This window comes from Muscardinus avellanarius (genome assembly GCF_963383645.1).
Source record: "Muscardinus avellanarius genome assembly, chromosome: 1".
Taxonomy (NCBI): domain Eukaryota; kingdom Metazoa; phylum Chordata; class Mammalia; order Rodentia; family Gliridae; genus Muscardinus; species Muscardinus avellanarius.
In genome coordinates this window covers 108077367-108100687 of record NC_137786.1, presented here as the reverse complement: position 1 = coordinate 108100687, position 23321 = coordinate 108077367, and the positions used below count along the sequence as shown (strand labels likewise).

The window sequence follows — 23321 nt, the reverse complement described above, 5'->3', positions numbered from 1 at the left end:
ATGAGTTGGCCTTGTACATATCATATTTAGCAATTTTGAATGAATCACTGTAACTTCTGAGGGCAAACATGCTGGTGTACGTGCATATATGTGGAGCTGGGGATGCTGGAAGGTGGACTGTAGTCAGATTTTTGGGGTGTAGAATGTCATATTAAGAACTCATTTAGCTGGGTGTGGTGGCACAGACCTAAATAAGCCCAGTATTGGAAAGTATGAAACAGGAGGATCACAAGTTTGAGGGCAGCCTCAGTAGTGTTAGAGAGACTCAGCAACCTAGTAAGACCCCTTTGCAAAACAAAATTAAAAAGGGCTGTAGGTGTAGCTTGCAGTTAGAATGCCCCTGGGTTCAATCCCTAGTACCACAAAAGATAGAGAGAGAGAGAAAAAAAAAAGATCTCATTTAGGTGAGATAGCATAGGTGGGCCCTCAAACCCTGGCTCCATGTCTACTTTTGTGTCTTTGGGCAAGTTAGTTAATCTTTCTGTCTCAGAGTTTTCCCACTTACTAAAATGGACTTACAACATTTGCTAGGAACAGCTGTGAGGATAGTTATATCTGTAAATCATTTCTTAGTGATCACTCAGTAAAGTGCAGGTATCACTGCTCCTGGGGTATTCAGGCACCCTTGTTGGTTTGGGGAAGAGAAAGGGCTGAAAGGATGAGGCTTTTCAAGATGTCATATGGAGGCCATGATTGGAAAGATGGGGCTGGGGTTGGGCAAGGGACGGGACTGAGCATGGCTCTGGGAGACAGTGAGGAGGCTGGAGCAGTAGTCCAGGCAGGAGATGAGGACCAATGCCAAGGCAGCGCCTGGAACAGACAGAAGCAATAGCTATTTGGGTGGCAAAATGAGCTTGTTGACCAGCTGGATGTGGGAGGGGAGGAGAGTCAGCTTTCTAGTTGTGTAGCAGCTTTACTACTGTGGCCCATGACTTGAGAGGAGGGTGTGAGGGAAGAGGCAGGGTGATGGCAGTGGAGTACGAAGGGGAGGGAGGAGGGAGGTACGTTGAGGGAGCAGCACCTCTTCTTGGAAAGCTCACTGCTAGGAAAACAAGAGCGCTCCTTATTCTGTGAGCATGGGAGATGGAGATGGGGCCAAGGGGCACTTCACTGTGGAAAGATGTGTTGTTTTTTTTCAGGTCTGGGGATGGAACCCAGGGACATTCTACCTCCAAGCTATACCCCCTGCCCTATTTTTTAATTCGAAACAGGGTCTCATTCAGTTGCGAAGGGCCTCACTAAGTAGATGAGGCTGGCTGCGAACCACGATCCTCCGGTCACAGCCTCCTGAATGCTGGGATTACAAGCGTGCGCCACCACGCCCGGCTGCAGAAAGATGTTTTAACTCATCTCTTGCGCAGTTGACTTTCTACTTCTAATGCATTCTTCTCAGCATTGATTTATAACCTCCAGGACACTCCCAAAAGCCAGCTGCATTGGTGCCGGTCCACCAACTCAACCTCCTCCACCAAGGTTTGCCACAGAACCTACCCCGCCTCTTCAGATCTAATCCCAAGCTGCTTTCAAGTGCACTTGTTTCCAGCCCGTCAATTCAGTTCACCTTGATGCTATTTTCTGATGTTCACCTGAAGTGCCAGGTGGGTTCCCACAGGTAGGAAGACTTAAAGACAACGGGAAAATGAAATTCCTTGCTCTGGCGTCTCCTTATGGGAAGGTAGCAATCACAATTCTTTGGTGCTTAAGCCTTTATATATATTTTTTCCAATAGGGATCTTTCTCTGTTGTCCAGGCTGGTCTGGAATTCCTGGGCTCAAGTGATCCTCCCATCTCAGCTTCTTGAGTAGCTGGGACTACAGGTGTGCACGACTACACTCCATGTGTTTAAGACTTGAGGGACAATTCTAGACTTGTTTCTATCACAGGAGGAAACCAGGCCATTTTGGTAGGATTTCAGAAAAATAACTTCTTATTCTGACCTACCTTTGTCTAGTTTGTAGAGACTAGATATGCTTTACCACATCGCTAAAATAATTTTCTTGTACTTTTAAACTCTGCATTTACAGAAGGGACTAATATCCAAATATCCCCGAGAAAAGAATACAAGACTGAACTTAACAAGTTGCCCTCCTCTCTGCTTCCAGAGCACCACATATATGCCCTGGTTATGCACGTATTTACTGGTAGCCAGGATTTTCTAAACTGCATTGCACTCAATCTTTATAGTTTTTGCCATTTTCACAGTCCACTTGTACTTTTATTAACTTAGCATTCTTTGAATTAGAAAAGCATTTTTAAAATCTAAGCAAAGTATTTAAAAATTATAATATATTTCTGTGAACTTAAAGCTAATATCACCTAAAAGATTTAGAAAGTTATCACCAAACAATACAATAAAAACACAGTATTATTCAATATAGAAATGAATCAATAATTTGTATAAATCTCTGATCCAATGTTTTTCTTTCTTTACTATAAAGGAAGATGAACAAATGTTAGAGAGGTGTCACAGACAGACTTGCACTGAAACTAAGACTTTCTTGATATCATAAAACACCGAAAAGAAAATAATTTTCTCCACTTTTAGTTTTGTGTTATTAATTTCTGAGTCTCTCCGCCACCTAAGTCACTGTGGCTACCACCAGGATCCTCTTCCTACTTTAGAAAGTTAGTAATTTATTTATTTTTATCTCTTGTAGACTGAATCAATCTTTCTCCTTCCTTCCTTCCTTCCTTCCTTCCTTCCTTCCTTCCTTCCTTCCTTCCATTTCCTTTCTTTCATTGAACTTAGGGGTCGGGGGGATACTCTGCCTCTGAGCTACACCCTAGTCTCTTTATTTATTTTTATTTTGAAACAGTCTTGTTAAATTGCTGAGGTTGGCCTCGAACCTGTGATCATGATGTCTTAACCTCCCAAGTATTGGGATTGCAGGTGTGTGCCATTGCGCCCAGATGTGAATTTCTTTTTTAAAAAATTGGTGCTGCTGGGAATGGGGGTTCACGTCTGTAATTCTAGTACTTGGGAAGCTAAGACAGGAAGATTGCAGGTTCATGGTCAACCTCAGCAACACAGCAAGGCCCTCTACAACTTACTAAGACCCTGTGTTTTTTTTTTTTTTTTTTTTAATAGGGCTGGGGTATAGCTCAGAGGCAGAATGACCTTAGGTTCAATCCTCAGTACCACACATGCACACAAAATAAATTTTAAGGTATTGGTGCATTGTAATTATACATAATTCTGGGTTCATTACACATTTGCACATGCACATAGCACAACTCGGTCAATTTCATCAGTACTTCCCCATCCCTCTCCTCCCCCTCCTCCCAGTCTCCTCCCTCTTCCGATGGTCTCCCTTCTTTTGTCATGAGATTCTTCCTTTTTTTCTCTAGATTCCACATATGAAAGAAAACAACTTTCCGAGTCAGGCTTATTTCAGTAAATATAATGCTCTCTAGTTCCATCCATTTTCCTGCAAATGAGATGACTTTGTTCTTTAGACTGAATTTCTTGAGAGCAACAGCTCGTTCTTGGGGCCTTCCCACCATACACAATGATTGCTTGGACACAGTCGTTCTTAAAGGAACAAAGTGATGGTAAAGGAAGCTTTCTTCAGGTGCAAAAGGCAGCGCAAATCCTTTACTGAGAGGCAAGTGGGGAAGAGAATGCGGAAAGCTGTGAAGCGCAAAGGGAGTCAAAGGAAGGCAACCAAGAAGAGGGAGGCTGCGGCTCCAGGACAAGCCGCGTTGGCCTGACGTGGCCTTTGTGGACAGCAGCAAAGGGTACTGTGGTGCCAAGAACTTAGGTCCTAGAATTGGATGGTTCGAAGGTGAATCCAGGCTCTTTAGTAATTACATGAGTTTGCTCAAATAATTTTTCTCTTGGGGCTTTAATTGCCTCGCTGTAAAGTAGTATAATATTTCCTCTACAGGGTCCTTATTGTTAAGACTTAGGAGGCTGGCAGCAAAAGAACACTTGCTCTCAGAGGATATCATATGTCTGTCTGCATATCTATCTATCATCTATCTATCTATCATCTATCTATCTATCTATCTATCTATCCATCATCTATGCATCTCATTCATTAAAGTTTGAGATTATTATTACTGTCTTGTTATGTTGGTAGTAGAATCCCTAGTGCTCATTATAGTTACTAGTACATTGTAATCACTTAATGGATGGTTACTGATTGAGTTATACTGATCTACAGTCCTTCTATGGTAAGTTAATCAGTCCTCAATCTTCCCTAAGTATATGCCACTATTGTCCAGATACTTCAGTAAAAATTCTTGAATCTTTGATTTATTGAGGACCTACTAGAGTCTAGGCACTGTGGGGGCCTGGGCGGGGGAAGTAGGGGATCTTGATAAATTAGACCCAAGCATAGATCTTAAGGATATTAAAGAAAAAGGAAGCAGAAGAATCAGTCATTTGTTCAGCTCACTGCTTATTTTTAGATAAAGCCTGTGGGTGGGACATTTTGGGTATGTTTTGACAACACCTGCATAAACACGTACAGATGCTTATAATCCATAACCATCAACACCGCACCTAGATTCCCTGGGAAGGTGTATGTGAATGGCACAGTCGGGGATTCTCACTCTGTGAAAACTAGGGAGGACTAGTCCTTGCTTTGAATCCTACTAGGATTCTCCTGCTCTGGTTCAGCCCCGCTGTAGATGAGGTAAACGACCAGGAATAAGAATTTAAAAGGCACAAGGAAAACGACTCTTGGCTACATCTTTTCCAGCCAACTCACAGCTGAGTGAGCTGGCATATTTCTATGGAGTGTGGGCTGTACTTTATATATCTATGTCTCTATATAAGGAATAGATTAAAAAATTCTGTGACTCTAGTTTAATTGTGAGTCATCAGGCCCCTATTTTAGAGAGAGAGAGAGAGAGAGAGAGAGAGAGAGAGAGAGAGAAAGAGAGAGGACCTCAGGCCCAAAGTGTGTATGTACTTGTAAAAATGTGGAATGTGTGTGTAGCAAGTTTTACATTTTTTTAATGCAAGGAGAGTATAGATGGAGGACAAAGTTTATGTGTGGGGTGTGGGGTGGTGGTGGAGGTGTGTGTGTGTCACACAAGTGATGGCCAGAATTCCATGAGCAGCCAACCTCTTAGCAGTCCAGGCAGTGGAATAAGATGTAAAGCGCTGGAGAAGGGGATTGTTTTCCTTTCAGGCAAGTACACAGGTCTTTAAGGGCCCTTGACTTTCTCCTTCCTCTTTGTCTTGTTGAAAAGGGATTAGAGTCCAATTAAGCCATTTAATCCCAAGGTAGAAATTCATGTTCAAAAACAAGATTTGCAGCTTCTTAAAAATACATCAGTGCAAGTTGAGGTTTGTCCTTTCAAGTTGCCACCTGCGTGGTTCCAAAGAGTGTTTTGGGCTGAATACCCGACATGCAGTTCTTCTTAATTACCTTGCCTCACACTTCTACTCCTTCATCTTTTAAAGTGCCCTTCAGCCTAAATAGCCATAATCTGTTAGAAGTACTTTAGTTTCTGGATTTCCACGACATGCTTTGGCTTACCACTGTCTAGTTGGCAACTCAGTGGCCAGGGTTAATAACAAAAATGTATTAAGGACTAATGCTTTTTGGGAGCTTATATGTGCCAGGCATCATTGTGCTAAGTAATTTACATACATTATCTCATTAAGTGCTCCATGAGGACACATCCAGGACTGGCTTCCTGGGTGCGTAATTGTGTAGTCATCATCCTTGGTTTAATGCTCTGCTGTTTCCATCTTGAAATTCTTAGTCATTTTTGAGCAAGGGGGTTTTGAGCATTTTTTCTTCCTTCTTGTAATTCTGGGGATTGAACTCAAGAGTATTCTACCTCCATGCTACATCCCTGCCTTTCCTATTTTTTTAGTTTCAGGCGGGGTTTCACCAAGTTGCTGAAGGTCTTGCTAAGTTGTTGCAGCTGGCCTTCAACCTGTGATCCTTCTGTTTCAACCTCCCAAGCACTGGGATCAGAGGGTGCATTACCATGCCCGGCTGGGACTTGCATTTTCATTCAGCATTAGGCTCCATAAATTATGCACTCCGTCCTGAATACAGTCAATTCTCTAGTTTCTTTTGCTTTCTATCCGTGAGACTTTTAATGCACTGTTATACTGTGGTAACCTCTGGAAAATGGGTTCCATCCTCTTTTGGGAGAGTTCTCTAGGGACGGGAGTCATGGCATGGCACTTAGCGTGGAGTAGAAAGTTTCTCAGAATTTGGGCAAGTTGTTTAAGTCCTCTAAGACCCAGTTTCCTCATCTATAAGATGGGGATGGTGATACTATTAATAATGCCAAACTTGCAGGCTGTTTGAGAATAAAATGAGATCACGTATATAAAGTTTTGATATGAAGCATATAACATTAGTTAATATTCATGGATTATGGGTGCTTAGCAAGTACTAAAATAGCTGATATTGTTTGTGACATGGTATGCATCCGTTTCCTCCCTCCAAGATCCCCCTGTCCCAGGGATTTATTCCCTACCTGCCCTGCAGAGCCAGGAGGGAAGCCTGCTTTCTCCATGTGCTGGGTGATCACAGAAGGGTTGCTGGAGCTGATGAGCACTGGGGTGCTGATCTCCACCATCTGGGGCCCCGAAGGAGAATGGACCATTCGATTGAGAGTGTTCAAGGCTGTCATGATGGAGAACTGCCCGGGTCCCTTCCTCCGAGACCCGGGGCCCCTTCGGAGGGTGGGCGTGTCGGTCGCTTTGCCTCTGGAAGATGAGGACACCAGGGCCAGGTTCTTTGTGCGTGGTGACTGGCGCCCTTTGTTTTTCTCTAAGAGTTGTCTCGCAGTGAGGTTTGGCTGAAAAGACAAAAGGTCCAATGAGCAGCGAATCTTGCTGAGATAACGTGGCAGCTAAGTCCCACTGAGGCTAGTCTGAGGCCACCTCCTCAGCCTCCACTTCAGAAGGCCATTCCTTGATGGACATAATAATAGCTTCCACCTATTTCAATGCACTTCAGCTACTTAGCTTTAGCAAGTAATTCTCACCAATCTCTTGCGAAGCGGGTGTTACCCTCTGATGATGGTCCAAAGAAGTTAAAAACAAGCCATGATACTCTTCCCTAGTACCTAGTTATCGTCCTCTACCCATTTCTCCCAGTCACATCCAGACTTTTTTGCCTGGTGGACTTCTCTCCGTCTTCCGTTGGTCATCTGAGGCCACTTGGGTAGGCGCTCGGCCCTCTCAGTGCACTCGCAGCCCCGCGCTCCCCAGCCTAGCACTTGTCACTGCACAGAATGAATCACTTTCCTTTCTCCCACAAGTATCCTTGCCACTTGGAGCCAGGGGACACACACACACGCACACACACACACACACACACACACACACACACACTCATTCTCCTATATCCCAGGGGAATGCTTAGCAGGTATTTATGGAATAATGAACAAATGATGTTGCTCATCTCATCCTTTTGACAAATGTTTGAACCATAATCTAAATGCCTTTGGGACCCTGCGTCGTGCTGACTGTCTTTTACCATTTCCTTCACATGCTTTCATCTCATTGCCTTTCTCCCTTGTTCTGTGCTTATTGGTGAGTGGTTTGCTGGTAAATCAACTCTCAAAACAAAAACAAAAACAAAAACAAATCTCTAATCTGTAGAGTTTAGCAATCGGCCAATGACTTAACATCCAGCTAGCAAAATTCCTGGAAATATAGCAAGTGGTTCTCTTGCTCCAGTCCCAGCCAGCGCCACACACTACGGGGTTAGTGCCTGCCTTCTCCACCATATTGGTGAATCCTCACAAGAAATACCTTTTCATTTCCTTTGGAGTTCTGGAATGTCCATGAGATAAGTTTCGTACAGTTAAATCTTAAATTTCAGAACAATGACTTAACTTTTCATTATTGTAATTGTTGCCAATTTTAATAGTATAATAGTACAATAATAGTAGTTTTTATTTGTATTTCCCTAATTGTTAATGACATTAAACATTTTAAAAATATATTTGTTGGCAATTTGTATTTCTTCTTTTGAAAGGTGTCTATTCAGCTCAATGTCCATTTTTTATTGGGGTATATGATTTCTTGGTGATAAGGTTTTTGAGTTCTTTATATAGTCTAGATATTAGTCTTTTTTATTGGTGCATTGTAATCATATATCACATTGGAATACAAGACTTGAGAGGATATACAAGCACACATCATCCAGTTAGCCCTCATCCAGTCCCCATCCCATTCCCTCCCCGTCCCTCGATCCCATGCTTGTTTGGTGATTAACTTTGATACATTTGTTTATGTACCTCCTACGTTTTAAAGAGGCTCCATCCTCCCCTATTCCATACCCTCTGATTGGTCACCTTAATTGCTTCACTAGAGGGCCCTTTCTATACCTTGACCTCTTCCTGTTGCCCCTTTCCTCCTAGTTATTGCTGATTAGGGGAAGCATCTGATTTTTATTTTCTGCGATATTTCTCTGTGCATGCCGCGTTGCAAGTACCGATCCCACTCTTGACGGCCCCAGTAGTGGCCTGGCTACCCGGTGGACTGATCCAGACCTCGCTGGCTCAAGCAGCGGCCTTGTCTCATGGGAGGCCCCAATTCTGGTTAGTCTTCTATCAGAGGAGTAGTTGGCAAAGATTATTTCTCTCTCATTTTATATGCTCTTTCTTCAGACTTCTTTTATTTTTATTTATTTACTTCTTGATACTGGCTATTGAACCTAGTGGCATTCTACCTCTGAGATACGCCCCTGTCCCTATATTATTTTTTATTTTGTAACAGAATTTCAGTAAGTTACTGAATGTCTTACTAAGTTGCTGAGGCTGGCCTCAAACATGTGATCCTCCTGTTGTAGCCTCCTAAGTACTGAGATTACAGGCATGTGTTCAGGGCTTGTATCCTTACTTCTATGCTGGGACTTCTTAATAACAACCAAAATGCTTTTTATTTACCTTATTTACATACAGTAAAGTTTGCCTTTTTTGGTGTCTACTTCTATAAGTTTTGATAAATGCATATACTTGTATATTGCGTATAACCATACCAGAATGGAGATATAGAACAGTTCCAACACTTTCCCCGTGAAGTCTTTCATGTTGCCCCTTTATACTCAATTCTTCTCTGACTCCACACCTGGCAAACATTGATCTATTTTGTGTTTTTATGGTTTTCTTCTTCCAGATGTCATACAAATCAAATCATACATGGTATAGCTTTTTGAATCTGGCGTTTTTCATTTTTCATAATGCATTTGAGATGCATCCCTGTTGTTTTGTCTCTCAGTAGTTCTTCTTTTTTATTGATCAGTCGTATTCCATATTCCTCAATAAGACCCCAAAACACGGGAAATAAGTCCAAGAATCCATAAGTGAGATCAAATGATAAAGCTTCTGCATAGCCAAGGAAACAATTAAGAGTCTGAGGAGAAGCTCGTCCCTGCGATCCCAGTACTTGGTAGGCCGAGACAGGAGGATTGCAAGTGTTGAGATCAGTGTGTGGTCCTTCATGAGATGCTATTTCAAAATAAAAAATAAAAAAGGGGCTGGGGGTGTAACTCAGTGGTAAAGCACCCCTGGGGTGGATCCTTATTATTATCCACCCCAAACACACACAAAGAAGTAAGGAGACAAATTAGGAAGTTGCTGGAATTGTCCATGTGGGCTCTGATGGCAGCCTGGACAAGACAATGCTGTGTAGTCCCAGAGCACCTGTCCTTCCATGGCTCACTCGGTAAGAGGCCAACGTACGCTCTGTGAATTCATGAGTAATGCTTTTTAACAGCCATTCACAGTTATGCTGCTGTAAATTAATTTTTTTCTGCTTTGACCTAATTGTTCTGCCCCCAGGTGAGCATCGCTGTTGGCTTTCCTATCAGCAACACTGACAGAGGCCCCAGGAGGCTGCATTTGTCATCTCCTCTGCCACTGTGATTAATAGCTCTGCCGAGGAAGAGCTGCAGGTCTCTTAGATTTGCACCAACTCATTTGAAACAATATCCTTGAGGTTCATTGGGCCGAGCAAGGTTCACATAAGCCAGACAGGCCCTGCTGGAGGAGTCCTGACAAGAATGGGCACACACTCAGTGTTTGTTTCACCACCTTTTATGTGGATACGTTTCAATAAATCCAGTGACACGTTAACATGAAAAATCCTGTTTAGGCCAGAAAATCACGTCACCCTCATAAGAAAGCCTTTCTTATTCCCAGGTGCTTTGCATAGCACTAGTAATTCAAAGCTTATTTAAAGAGTTCTCAGCAAGTACTAGTCTTAATGAAATTACTGGAGTCAAAATTTAAGTACTGCTTTAAAAAGCTCAATTTAGATTTCAAGTAATTTTTGAAAAACAGGTTCCCAGATTAGAGCAACCACTTGATTATCTTTTTCCCCTCCTAGCAATTAGGAGAACAAATGAAGCAATGGCTAGTTTGATGATAATTGTGAGAGTCCTTGTAATCACTAATTTTAGAGGTAAAGTAGTAGGGAGAGTATCCAAGTGAATAATCATTAAATGTAGAAGTTTTGGGAAAAACATTTTTTTTAAAATGGGTAATAAAAATCAGTGGCGCCTTTCTCCCCCAGGTTTTTTTTTGGTGGTACTGGGGTTCCTGGAAGTCCTTCTACCTCTGGGCTACACTCCCAGACCTATTTTCTGTATTTTTGAAACAGGGTCTCTTAAACCAGCGCGGCTGGCCTCGATCCTCCTGCCTCTGCCTCCCAAGCGCAGGAATTACAAGCGTGCGCCACCACGCCCGGCATCTCCCCCAGGTTTTGAAGAAACAACTAAAAAAAAAAAAAAATGCAGGGACCATGCAAGAATGTCCACACCTCTCTGTGTTCTGACTAGGTAGTAATTGAAGCTGATCTCTGTTCCTGGAGAGTTAACCACTGTCTTCAAATCATTATTTTTGTTCCTACTCAGCACATGTGGGTTGACCCAGCAAATGGTTCTGCCTCCAGTCTAGGCACACATCAGAAGTGGGGCTCCCTTCGGACCCTTCATCTCGTCTGCTCTCACTGCTGCAATCCCTAAGTCCTGAGGATTTTACTTTCTGAGAGGAGCTTGGATCTGTTCACTTGTTTCCAACCTACTAGTCTAAGCCGTGATAATTTGCTAACTGAGCCATGCAGTACCTCCTAACTGGTTTGTTTTGTTTTTTTCCTCCCTCCTTTAAAAATTATTCTTTTCTCTGCAGCCAGAGCCATCATTAAGAAATCCTTGTTTTTAAAGGTCTTGGATACCAATCTTGGTGTCTTTCCAAAAGAATTAAAGTCAGAATACTATAGAGATACACGCATACCCGTGTTTAAAGGTGCACAAGTCACAACAGCCAAGTTATGGAACCATCTTAGGTGTCCATCAACAAATGAATGGATAAAGAAAATTTGGTATATACATACAATGGAATTTTACCTAGTCATGAAGATGCCTAGTTCATGCAAATTCTGTCATTTGCAGGAAAATGGAGGGAATTGGAGAATATGCTAAGTGAGATCAGCCAGTCTAAGAAAGTCAAGGATCATATATTGTCTCTCATATGTAGAAACTAGAGAGAAAATAGGAAAGAAAAGGAACTTTATCCAAACAAGGAGAGAGACCAGTAGAATAGTTAGTAGAAGGAGACTGGGAGAGGATGGTAGGAAGAGAAAAAGGAGGCCTGACAAAAGAAAGAGCTCAAACAATGAATGATATGTTCACACATGAAGGCTTCTACTAATCCACTAGCATGTCTGGGGAAGGAGGAAGGCGGAGTGGTGTGGGATGGGGAAGGAAGTGATGTGTGCACGCAGGTTTGTATTACTTTAAACCTCACTATGATGTGTAATTACAATGTACCAATAAAAATATATGAAAACCACATCTGAGCAAGTCATTGCTTCACTTAAAACCTTTTAAGATTTCAAGTCAAAGTTGGAGAAAAGGTGTCCCTTCTGAACTAGGCATTTGATTGCTGCTACCCAACTCTTCCCCTCAGGAGAGAGTCCACATGTGTCGATGGTGCTAGGATGAGATGGCCTGGCCTTTAGTCTGGGTTCCTGAGTTACTATGTGAGCAGAAACTCTCAGAATCCTGCACTGAACACTGTGGGGAGAGAGAACATTTTTTTGTTACACCACTGAGACTTTGGTGCTGCTTATCACAACAGCATGATCTAACCCCTTCTGACTATACAAGATGGTGGACAAAAGCGCTCTGTGACCTGCTTCCCGTTCATTTCCCTGGCTTCAAGTTTTGCTTTTCTCTAACTCTTCAAGATCCAGCTCTGATATTCTTCTGGTCCCTGGATGTGCTGTATCTTATCCTGCAGATTCTTGCACATGCTACCTTCCTTCCCTGGAACGCTCTTCACTACGCACTTCGGTCGTCTATCAGCTCTCGGCCCGAGTGGTGTTTGCTGACTCCGTACCATGGTAAGTTGTACACCATAACCATGTCACACTTCCCTCTACTTCACTGCACTGTTCACCATGCTTGCCATTACTTGAATGTCCCACTCTATTGTCTCTTAGAATAAGGACTCATATCTGTCTTGTGTCTTTAGAACTTAGCACAGAACCTGACATAGCAGGCTCTCGATGAAAAATTAATTGAATGATTGAATATATGTTTAGAAGAGGGTCATACTGAATGATTTGTTCTTTATTTTTTCTAACTTCCTTCAAATAGAATTTCATGCATTCATTTGTTAAGCTTTTATTATTTAATTATCTATTTATCTATTTTGTGGTGCTGGAGATTGGACCCAGGTCTTGCACAGGCGAGGCAAGCTAATTTTTTATGGAGCGCCGCTCTGTGTTAGGCTAGCTTGTGAAATACAACAGATACACCTGTCAGGTGTTCAGAGAGAAAAGAAACCACAGAGTGTTCAGCCAGTTGTTGAAATTTTAGGCAGAGTGTGAGTTTCTAGCTGAGCCTTATAAAATAAACCACATTTGAACAGGAAGAAAGTATTGGGTAGGCTTACTTGGAAGGGGATCCAGCAAGAGAAAAAAACATTAGAAATGAGAGTGTCCTTCAGTAGAGACAGTAAAAAGAACAGCCCTTCTGTACCATTTATTCACCCCCCTTCAGTTGTTCATTCCTTCATGGTGTTTGAGTAGAGGGAGCACAGGGAACCTCGAGAGCTGGACAGTGCTGTGGTACTCCGTTCACATGGAAACCTCCTTCGGCTCTTCTGATGGAAGAACTGGTCTCTCCTCCCAGATGATGCCTTACTCTGTTTTCACCCTGCCCTCCTAGAAGGCAGGCCTCACCTTCCACTTCCTTCAGAGTTTCCAGTACTCATTTGTAGGGCTTTATGCATGGTGAGCATCCAATAAATGCAGTGGAACAATGAAACCTCTCTTCTAAATTTGTAATGACGTGCTCCAAGCTAGGGTGAGGGACTGTAAATGACATTGTCATACTGGAGAAATAGATGGCCTAGCGTGTTTTCTTTCTTTCTTTCTTTTAGAGCAGCCTTTGAAAATAATCTACAGAATACATATATGCTTGTTTCAGAACATTTAGAAATACAAATTGGCAGAGAGAAACGAGAATCATCTGGATTCTCACTACTATTGCTATTTTGGCAATTACCTATCTAGTCTCTTATCTCTTTATATACACATATATTTATAAATCCATTTTCACAGAGTTCAGCTTTTTTACTGTGGTGAAAAACATGTATAATTTACTTTCTTCACCACTTTAAGTGTATGATTTAGTAGTAGTATATTCACGTTAGGAAACGGATTTCCAGAACTTTTTCTTTTGTGAATCTGAAATTCTATACTCATTGAATTTGTTTTTTAAACTCAACAATAAATCATAAATTTTCCATAATGTCAAATAGTTCATGATATTAAATATTATTATTATTATTTTTTTGGCGGATCTGGGGATGGAACCCACAGGCATTCGACTTCTGAGCTATACCTCCTGCCCTATTTTTTATTCTTTATTTTGAAACCGGGTCTCACTGAGTTGCAGAGGGCCTCAGTAAGTAGCTGAGGTTGTCCGCGAACCGTGATCCTCCGGTCTCACCCTCCCGAATGCTGGGATTACAAGTGTGCGCCACCACACCCAGCTTAAATATTATTCTTCAAATTGTTTTTAATATGTGTATATAGTTTTAAAAAACAAAGCCCTTGCTCACCATTCTATACAAGATTATGGTGAACACTCTTGCACATCTGTACATATATTTTTGCATACTTAGTTAAATATTTCTGTACAATAAACTCTCAGATATGGAACTTACGAGTCCATGAAGGTTCACATTTCATCAAGGTCTTTGATATAACTTATGAGAGATTGCACCACTTTACAGCAGAACAGAAAAGGCTATTTTCCTACACTCTTGCCAGAAATTGGGTATTATTGTGTGGCATCTTTTTTTTTTTCCCAGATTGAACAGTTTTTTAAAATTATTATTAATTAATTAATTTATTTTACTGGGGATTGGACCCAGGGACATTCTACCACTGAGCTTCACCCCCAGGTCTATTTTACTTTGAAACAGGATCTCATTAAGTTGCCGAGGACCTTGCTAAATTGCAGAAGCTGGCCTCAAACCTGTGATCCTCCTGTCTTAACCTCCCAAGTTCTGGGATCACAGGTGTGTGCCACCATATCCAGCTGAAATTACATTATAGTTAATCTCCAATATAATCATTCTTGGTTTAGTGTGGCATCTTTTCTTTAGAGACTTTTGTTCTGAAATAAACCTTATTTTAAACAGACATTGGTCTCAGGCATTGCTGGGACGCACGTATGACTCTGGCTGAGCTTGAATCAGGTGTAGGCTTGATACTCACATACCTCTACGAACAAGATGGGGAAGATGCCGACTTTGTCTCCGAGTTTGCCTTCTGCCCAGTTCTCATCCACTCGGCTGATGACGGTGATGATGTCATCCTGTAAGAGCAAGTCCCTCGTCAGTGTTTGCTCTGTTCCCAGGTAGTAGAGCTTTTAGTGAAGACCATGTGGCATCTCAGAGTGCCTGAGGCACAAGGGATGTCACTTGCACAATTTGGGAAATTTTCCTGCCAAAATGAACTTTCTCTACAAAGGGCAGTATTTTAGTCACTCAGATCATCAGAGGAGGTAGAAATAATTTGGAGGATCAGTGGAATTTAATAGAAAACCTGGAGATGTTTCAACTATCAGAATCCAAGCTTTTCATTTAAATTAAACTGATGGAGAAGCCACAAGGAGATGCACTTTTAGTTTGGCAAAAATATGAATGGATTTCATTTCCATTTTGAAGACCTTTTTAAAACCTATCCATTTTAACATAGCACACAGAAGGCAGCTTATTTTTCAATTTTTTCTTATTACAAAGATTATATATAAATTTGTAGAAACATTTGAAAATTCAGATAAGCAAAACAAGGAAAAATTTCTTCCACAATATAGATGTAGCTACTATTAACAGCTTGGTTAACACATTTTTTCCTGATTCTTTTGTATCAAGGCATAACACGAATACACATAAATATATATATTTTTGAAATAGGGTCTTTCTAAATTGCTGTGGCTGGCTTCGAACTACAATCCTACTATTTTAACCTCCCAAGCACTTGGAATTATAGGCATGTGCCACCATGCCCAGTTTAAATATGTTAGTTTTTAAAAACTTTCCAAAATATGCTTACATGCATATAATAAGTTATATAAATCTTAGATGTAAAGCTGGAGGAATTTTTATATTTGACTATGGCCATGAACCACCCATCAAACTCAAGATCTGGAACCCAGAACTCTGAGGCTTTGTTGTGCCCTTTCCTACCCCTTAGAAATAGGTAGCTACGGCTGGGCGTGGTGGCGCACGCTTGTAATCCCCACACTTGGGAGGCAGAGACAGGAGGATCGCGCAGGTTCGAAGCCATCTGTGCGCGCTAGCTTAGGAGACCCTGTTTCCAAATAAAAATGTAAAAATAGGTCTGGGAGTGTAGCCCGGAGGTAGAAGGGCTTCCAGCAACCCCAGTAAACCACCAAAAAAAAAAAAAAAAAAAAAATAGGTAGCTACTATTCTGACTTCTAGCACTATACATTCATTTTGCCTATTCTTTTTCTCTTTTTTTTGTGGTACCAGGGATGGAACCCAGGGGCATTGTACCTCTGAGCTATACCCCCAGCCCTAGTTTTTAGTCTTTTTATTTTTTAAACAGGGTCTCACTGAGTTGTGAGGGCCTCGCTAAGTAGCTGAGGCTGTTCATGAACCCCAATCCTCAGGTCTCTGCCTCCTGAATGCTGAGATTACAAGTGTGTGCCACCACATCCGGTGCCATTTTACCTATTATACTTCATATAAAATACACACACACACACACACACACACATATTTGGTAGTAGGGGTTGAGTCTAGAGGCTTTTTACATCCAAGCTACATCCCTAGCTCTATTCTATTTATTTTTTTATTTTTTTATCTTGCCAAGTTGCTGAGGTCTTGCTAAATTGCTGAGGCTGGCCTTGAACCTGTGATCCTTCTGTCTCAGCCTCTCGAGTATCAGAATTACAGTGTATACCACCATGTCTGGCTTGATTTCAAAAAAATTTTTTTGTGGTACTGGGGACTGAGCCCAGGGGCATTCTATCTCTGTGCTACACCCCCAGCCCTATTTTATTTTTATTTTGAAATGAGTTCTCACTAGGTTGATGAGAGTCTCATTCCTTGCCGAGGCTGTCCTTGAACCTGTGCTCCTCTGTCTTAGCCTCCTAAATACTGGAATTACAAGAATGTACCATGCTGGGCTATGGCTTGATATTTTCAAATTTGATACCACATAGGAACACCTTTCCATTTTTGTACATGTTTATCAATTTAAACCTGTGTATTCATCCACTAAAAATCTTATGGGTTCTCTGACCTTCTGTTCCATTCTCCTAAACATTTTAGATTAATCTAAATCTAAATTCATTACTGAGTTAAACCTTTTCTTAGATTTCTTTGTCCTTTTACAAGTTGCAATTACATATATGTAGATCATAAGCCTCGTGAATGGAGGGCCCGTGTCTGTTTTATCTCTGATCCCAGCATCTGACACAGTGCTCTCCTTCAGTAGGAATCCAATAGATATTTCTTGAATATCCGAGTGCATGAATGAAGGCGTGGATGTGTGAATAAATATGCATTTTACTGAGATAGAAAACACGGGGGGCATGCTTGTGAGGGAAGATCTTGAGTTTAATTTGGACATGCCGAGTTTAGGAAGACAGATTTCCTAGTGGAGGCTCAGCCTTCCACAAAGTGAGCCAGATCCTCTCTTCTGGCTTCTCTGCCACAAATTTTCATGACTGTATCTGTTTCTTCCATTAGAGCCAACTCCATGAAGGCGGGGACACCGACCCATTCTTTCATCCCCGGTGGCCACCTTGGCACATGGATGGGCTCGCGCAAGAAATGAATGTGTAGGGTAAAAATCTCTTTTTGAAAATCACTCAAGCGGGTCAGGGAAGCAGATTACACTTGCTGCTATCTTCCTCTAGCTGTGTCCCTAGAACTCAATGTCTAAGGTGTGGCACAAAGTAAGTATTCAATAAATAATTTTGAAATTGAACTGTCCTTCCTTTAACTGTAGTCTACCTATGAAGGCTACAGTTAGTAGTTCGAGCCATACAATGACCTTCCTTAGAACTCTCACTCTGAGGTGCCATGATAACAGTGAAGATAATAATAATCATTATTATTTTTTGGTGGTATTGGGGTTCCTGGAAACCCTTCTATCTCCAGGCTACACTCCCAGACCTATTTTATATGTATATTTTTATTTGGAAACAGGGTCTCTTAAGCCAGCGTGGCTGGCTTCGAACCAGCGCGATCCTCCTGTCTCCGCCTCCCAAGCGCGGGGATTACAAGCGTGCGCCACCACACCTGGCGAAGACAATTATTTCTAAATATAGAGGACAGTGAGGTTATCTAGTTTAAGAGAAACTGAAGTAAATCTTATTTCTGGTAGTAGTAAAGTACAAGTTATTTTTAAAACAATCTGTCTGGAGCTATTCTAACAGCACTGCTTCTTGTACTTATATTGAACTATTTATCACAAGTAGAAAAGAATGAGGATAACTCCAATTTTGTTTCTATGGGAAAATTTTAATGTACACAGAATAACAAATACTGAATATAAGGAATTAAAGCAGTTTATATTTTATAGAACTATCATTACTTGCAAATGGTTAAGAATTATCCAATGGAAAAAAGAGGCAAAAATATCTTCAGATAATTAATGTGCTGGGAAAGCATATCTTATAAGAGGTTATTTATGTAAAGGCATGACTATGTTATTGTGTATATGCGGAGTGCTTTGAATACTATGTTCACAACAAAATAGGAGGTTGTAGATGAGTCGAGTTGGGTTACCATGACCTGGTCGGTAAGCATACCCTTATAAACATGGTAAAGAGATAGGGCTATACTTCTGTATAACACGTTATTAAACTCTGTTTGTAATTTTATGTCTACATATTTTTCTCTCCCATTACTTGGCTATGAGGGCAGGAAGTGTTGGTGCTCTATTCACAATGCTTGGAAAAAAAAAGGTGCTCAACAATGAGTGTGGAATGAATGAAGCCGGGTGTGGTGGCACACTTGTAATCCCAGCATTCAGGAGGCCGAGACAGGAGGATCGTGGTTCGAGGACAGCCTCAGCTACTTAGTGATGCCCTTTGCAACTCAGTGAGACCCTGTTTCAAAATAAAGAATTAAAAATATGGTTGAGGTGTCACTCAGAGGTAGAATGCCCCTGGGTTCTATCCCCAGTACTGAAAAAAAGAAAAAGAATAAATGCGTGGATATTTATTTTTGTAATTGCAATACAAAAGGCTTAAAGGTTGTATTAAACACTTATTTGTAGGTTTCTGTAGAGATCTCACTTCCATGTACTTTAAATTATGCACACATATTACAAATATATGCACATACTTATATATACTTATACACACACACACACAAACACACACACACATATATATATATATATATATATTCATGTGTAAAATGGACATACTTTTTAATAATCAGCAAATAACAAGTAACCAACTCTGGGTTCTGCCATAGTCTCTACTTCATTCCCCCAAATTGGTGGCCACCCAGCTCTTACCTTGAGAAAGGTCAGGCAATCCTGGTTCTCACTCTTGTCCTTGTCTCGTAGGTCAAAGTTGTAGAGGGCCCTGCAGAGTGGGGGTGGCTGGGGCAGCTGCTTGATGACTTCCACAGAGCTGGCTGGGAAGATCCCGCTGACGCCATTGATCTCCCCCTGGTACCAATTTTCATCAAGCTGTCTCCGGAGGAGGATGATGTCTCCTTTATTAAACCTCAGGTCTCTAGGACTCTGCCCTCTGTAGTTGCATAAGGCCTTTGCTCGAGGCACCTGCAGTGGCACAGACCAATCAAATATGTACTTAGCTTAGAGGGTAGAGGGATAAAAGAGATAATATTAACAACTAGCTCTGGAGTACATCCTATGTGCTAATTGTGTGTTTGGATCATCTTATTTAATCTAGGTAGCCCTTTAAAATGGACAGTCACCATATTCACTGATCAGATAGGGTGACTGAGACACGTGGTTTAATAACTTGCATGAGGTAACACAGCTGGGGAATGGCAGATTTAGGATCTGAACTCTGGTGACCCACAGCTGTGTGAACTTGAGTGAGTTAGTGTCTCTTGCAGGGTCTGGGCTGACTTTGAATTCTGGCTCCACTTCTTTCTACTTGTGTGACTACGGTTGTTTAGTCTTTCTGAAACAATATTCACTTAAAGTTGGGGTATTAAGTTGGATGTGGTGGCACATACCTGTAATCCCCGTACTTGGGAGGCTGAGACAGGTGAATCGCAAATTTGAGGCCGGCCTCATCAATTTAGCAAGGTTCTCAGCAACTTAATGAGACCCTGTTTCAAAATAAAAAATAAAATAAAATAGGGCTGGTGGTGTAGCTCGGAGCTAGAATACCCTTGGGTTCAATCCTCAATGCCACACACATACATACAAAGGGATATTAATAGAATGCTACCTCACTAAGATTGTTGTGAGGAATTAAGAATATCCATAACGTATTTAACATCTAGTCTACTGCATAATATCTGCTCAATAAATGGCATCCCTTGTCATCATTTATAATAAATGACCAGTGATACCATTCCTACCTATGCCTCAGTGTTGATGGGAAGAAAATGGAGATGCAAACCACCTAAAAATAGAAAGCGCTATATGAGTGGCATAATTTGTCTTCAGCCTTCTCTAGGAATGTTAAACCTCATGCGTGTTTGAACCACTAAGAAGCTCAACAAGACAAAGAAACAATTATACAGAAATCAATCATCAGGGTTTTTTTTTTTAAAAACCAGCTCATGAATCATTTGTCAGCTCAGTTGCCTGTCTAAATAATTAATTTAGTCAAACACATTTTTTCCCCTAATTGATATTGGTCTCTCCATAGACGGACAGCCTCGTTTCAGTCTTGCTTGAAATCAGCTCAGTCAAGTGAGAGTTCTCAACCTTGTAACCATTAAGCCAGACCAAGTTTCATGATAAAAATAAAAAAGGCTAAGGGTGTAGTTGGTGGCAGAATGTTCCTGGGTTCAACTCCCAGTGAAACACACAAATACATACAGAGAGAGAGAGAGAGAGAGAGAGAGAGAGAGAGAGAGAGAGAGAGAGAAAGGAAAATAGCCACATTTTTATCAAGCACCCCCACCACCCAAATTTGATGCTATTGAAGATATATCCTATTCTAAATCAAATGGAGGCAACAGGGTTTTCATGTCGTCTTTGTAAACTGTCAAACTGCTTTCTTTTTTTCCTTTTTGGAAGATATTTCCGGCGCAAGTACTTACATATTTTAATGAGTGAAAAGGAAGTACATGAAATAAAAATCGTGTAAAATGCTGAAATCCCTTTGAAGATTCTTAAACTTTGAAACCCTGGGATGGTGCCCATTGACTATCTTCATCCTCACCACTACCTTTTCTCCATCTCCCTTCAGTATAGATGAGTACTGTGGAAGTGAATTATACCTCCTATTTTTATTTTTATTTTTATTTTTTATTTTTATTTTTATTTTTGGTGGTACTGGGGTTCCTGGAAGCCCTTCTACCTCCGGGCTACACTCCCAGACCTATTTTATATTTTTGAAACAGGGTCTCTTACGCCAGCGCGGCTGGCTTCGAACCTGCGCGATCCTCCTGTCTCCGCCTCCCAAGCGCGGGGATTACAAGCGTGCGCCACCACGCCCGGCTATACCTCCTATTTTGAACATGAAGACCCTCTTCATCTTCTTTCTCTTCATTTTGGATAATCCCTCCCCTAGTATTCTCAGTTCTAGATTCATACTTATAGAAAACACATGCTTCCATGTTCCCTCCCAGGGTGGAGGGAGAGAGGGAGGAAGGAGCGTGGAGAGAGGGAAAAGAAGAGAGAGGGAGAAGTTGGGAGGGAGGACTGGAGAGAGTGGCTGACTCTGAAGGGAAATGGGCCCTCACGGGGTTCTGCCCTGCCACCCACATTTTTCTTACATTATTGCACAATGGCACTTGCATTTACGACCTCATTCATCTGGCTGTAAACATCTGTGAAGTGTTACCCTCCTCAATTTATCAGGAAACAGAAGTTCTGAGGTGGTGGATGTCACCAGACAAAGTCACAGCCAGTGCTTGGGCCCAACATGGAATCAGGGTCCTCTGACCTCAGCCCTGGCGCCGCGACCACCTCACTGCCTTCAGTCCTGCTGAAATCACCTAGGATGTTTTTCAGTTAGAAAACCCATTTTGGGTTGTTTTGTAATCATAATATAAATAGAGTGTGGATGCAATTTGCTTGCTGTTGGCCACATTAGCATGAATTATTGAACTCCAGTGCTCTCGCATAAAAGGTAAACACCTAAAGAGACTCGGCTGGTTGATTCTCCCTGGTCCTCAACTCTTCTCTCCGGGGAAAATGATTCCAAGTTCCACACTATTACCCATTGTATTGCTGGTAGCAGCTTTCATGGCTCAAAGTTCTTTTCTGTTATACACGTGCAGGGGTGGGAGGCAGAGGGATAAAGTGGTGAGAAGGTGTCACAAGTCATTTTCATATTTTTTTTCTAGGCATTCTTCAGAAAGGCAGATAATGCAAATGGAAGCTTCTGTGTATCTAAAAATGTGTTTTTTTTCTCCTTTGAAATTCAAAATGTTCAGGATTTCTGTGCTTCTGCTATTTGTCTATGCATTTGCCTTCTCAGTAGGGTTTGAAACCATAAGGGCATGGTTTTGATGGAGATATAATGCATAGAACCCAGAAATAAGGACACAAGGGTATGCAGGAATATTAGTAGTAAAATTATGTTCTTTCTTTACCAAGTAACTCCTTCTCAGAGGAACCACCTGGTTCCTCTTCTCCTCCCCTTTTTCTTCCTCATCTTTCATCTTGTCTTCCTCCTCCCCACCACTTGGGGCCAACTAGTTGTTCCTCCTCCTCCTCCTCCTCCTCCCCCTCCTCTTCCTCCTTCCTCCCCCTCCTCTTCCTCCTTCCTCCTCCTCCCCTCCCCTCCTCCTCCTCCTCCTCCTCCCCCTCCTCTTCCTCCTTCCTCCCCCTCCTCTTCCTCCTTCCTCCTCCTCCCCTCCCCTCCTCCTCCTCCTCCTCCTCCTCCTCCTCCTCCTCCTTCTTCTTCTTCTTCTTCTTCTTCTTCTTCTTCTTCTTCTTCTTCTTCTGGTACTGGGGATTAGACTCAGGGGATGTTCTTCTTCCCAGCTACACCTCCAGCCATTATTTATTTATTTATTTATTTATTTATTTATTTATTTATTGTGGTACTGGGGATGGAACTCAGGGGCTTTTCTACCCCTGGGCTACACTCCCAGCCCTATTTTATACTTTATTTGGAAACAGGGTCTCACTAAGTTGTGGAGAGCCTCACTAAGTAGCTAAGGCTGGCTTCGAACCTGTGCGATCCTCCTGTCTCAGCCTCCCGAGTGCTGGAATTACAAGTGTGCGTCACCATGCCTGGCCACCAGTTTTTATTTTACCAGCATTTTGTTAAACTGTGTAGGGTCTTGCTAAGTTGCTGAGGCTGGCCTAGAACCTGTGATCCTCCTGTCTCAAGCCTCCCAAATACGTGGATTATAGACATGTACCACTATGCCCGGCTAATGTGTATCTTCTTTAAGATTTGGTAGGTAGATACTGAGAAAGAATAAGCGTTACGGTTGGATGAAGAACCTTAAGTTTGTAGGCCTTGACTACCAGGGCAATATAGTACAGATCTAATACTAGACCATAGTATTGATGGTACCTCTCCACCAGTAGTTACACCTCCCTGAAAGGTTCAGGAGGCATCCAAGCTAGAGATACAGTGAGAGAGATATTTCTCTCTTAGTCCATTTTCTGTTGTTAGAGCGGAATCCCACAACCTGGGCAAGTTATAAAGAAAAGA

At 41.8% G+C, this 23321-nt stretch overlaps 1 protein-coding gene across 1 annotated transcript in view; it reads right to left on the bottom strand.

The window, feature by feature from the left end:
* SH3RF2 (SH3 domain containing ring finger 2) overlaps positions 1-23321 on the bottom strand; it is a gene marked incomplete at both ends in the record, with an annotated part of 129176 nt that overhangs the window by 49543 nt on the left and 56312 nt on the right. Inside the window, 3 exons of the mRNA XM_080712203.1 lie at positions 6454-6777; positions 14727-14822; positions 19010-19279. Of these exons, the coding sequence (XP_080568329.1) occupies positions 6454-6777; positions 14727-14822; positions 19010-19279 (690 nt within the window). The remainder of the gene's footprint in view (positions 1-6453; positions 6778-14726; positions 14823-19009; positions 19280-23321) is intronic.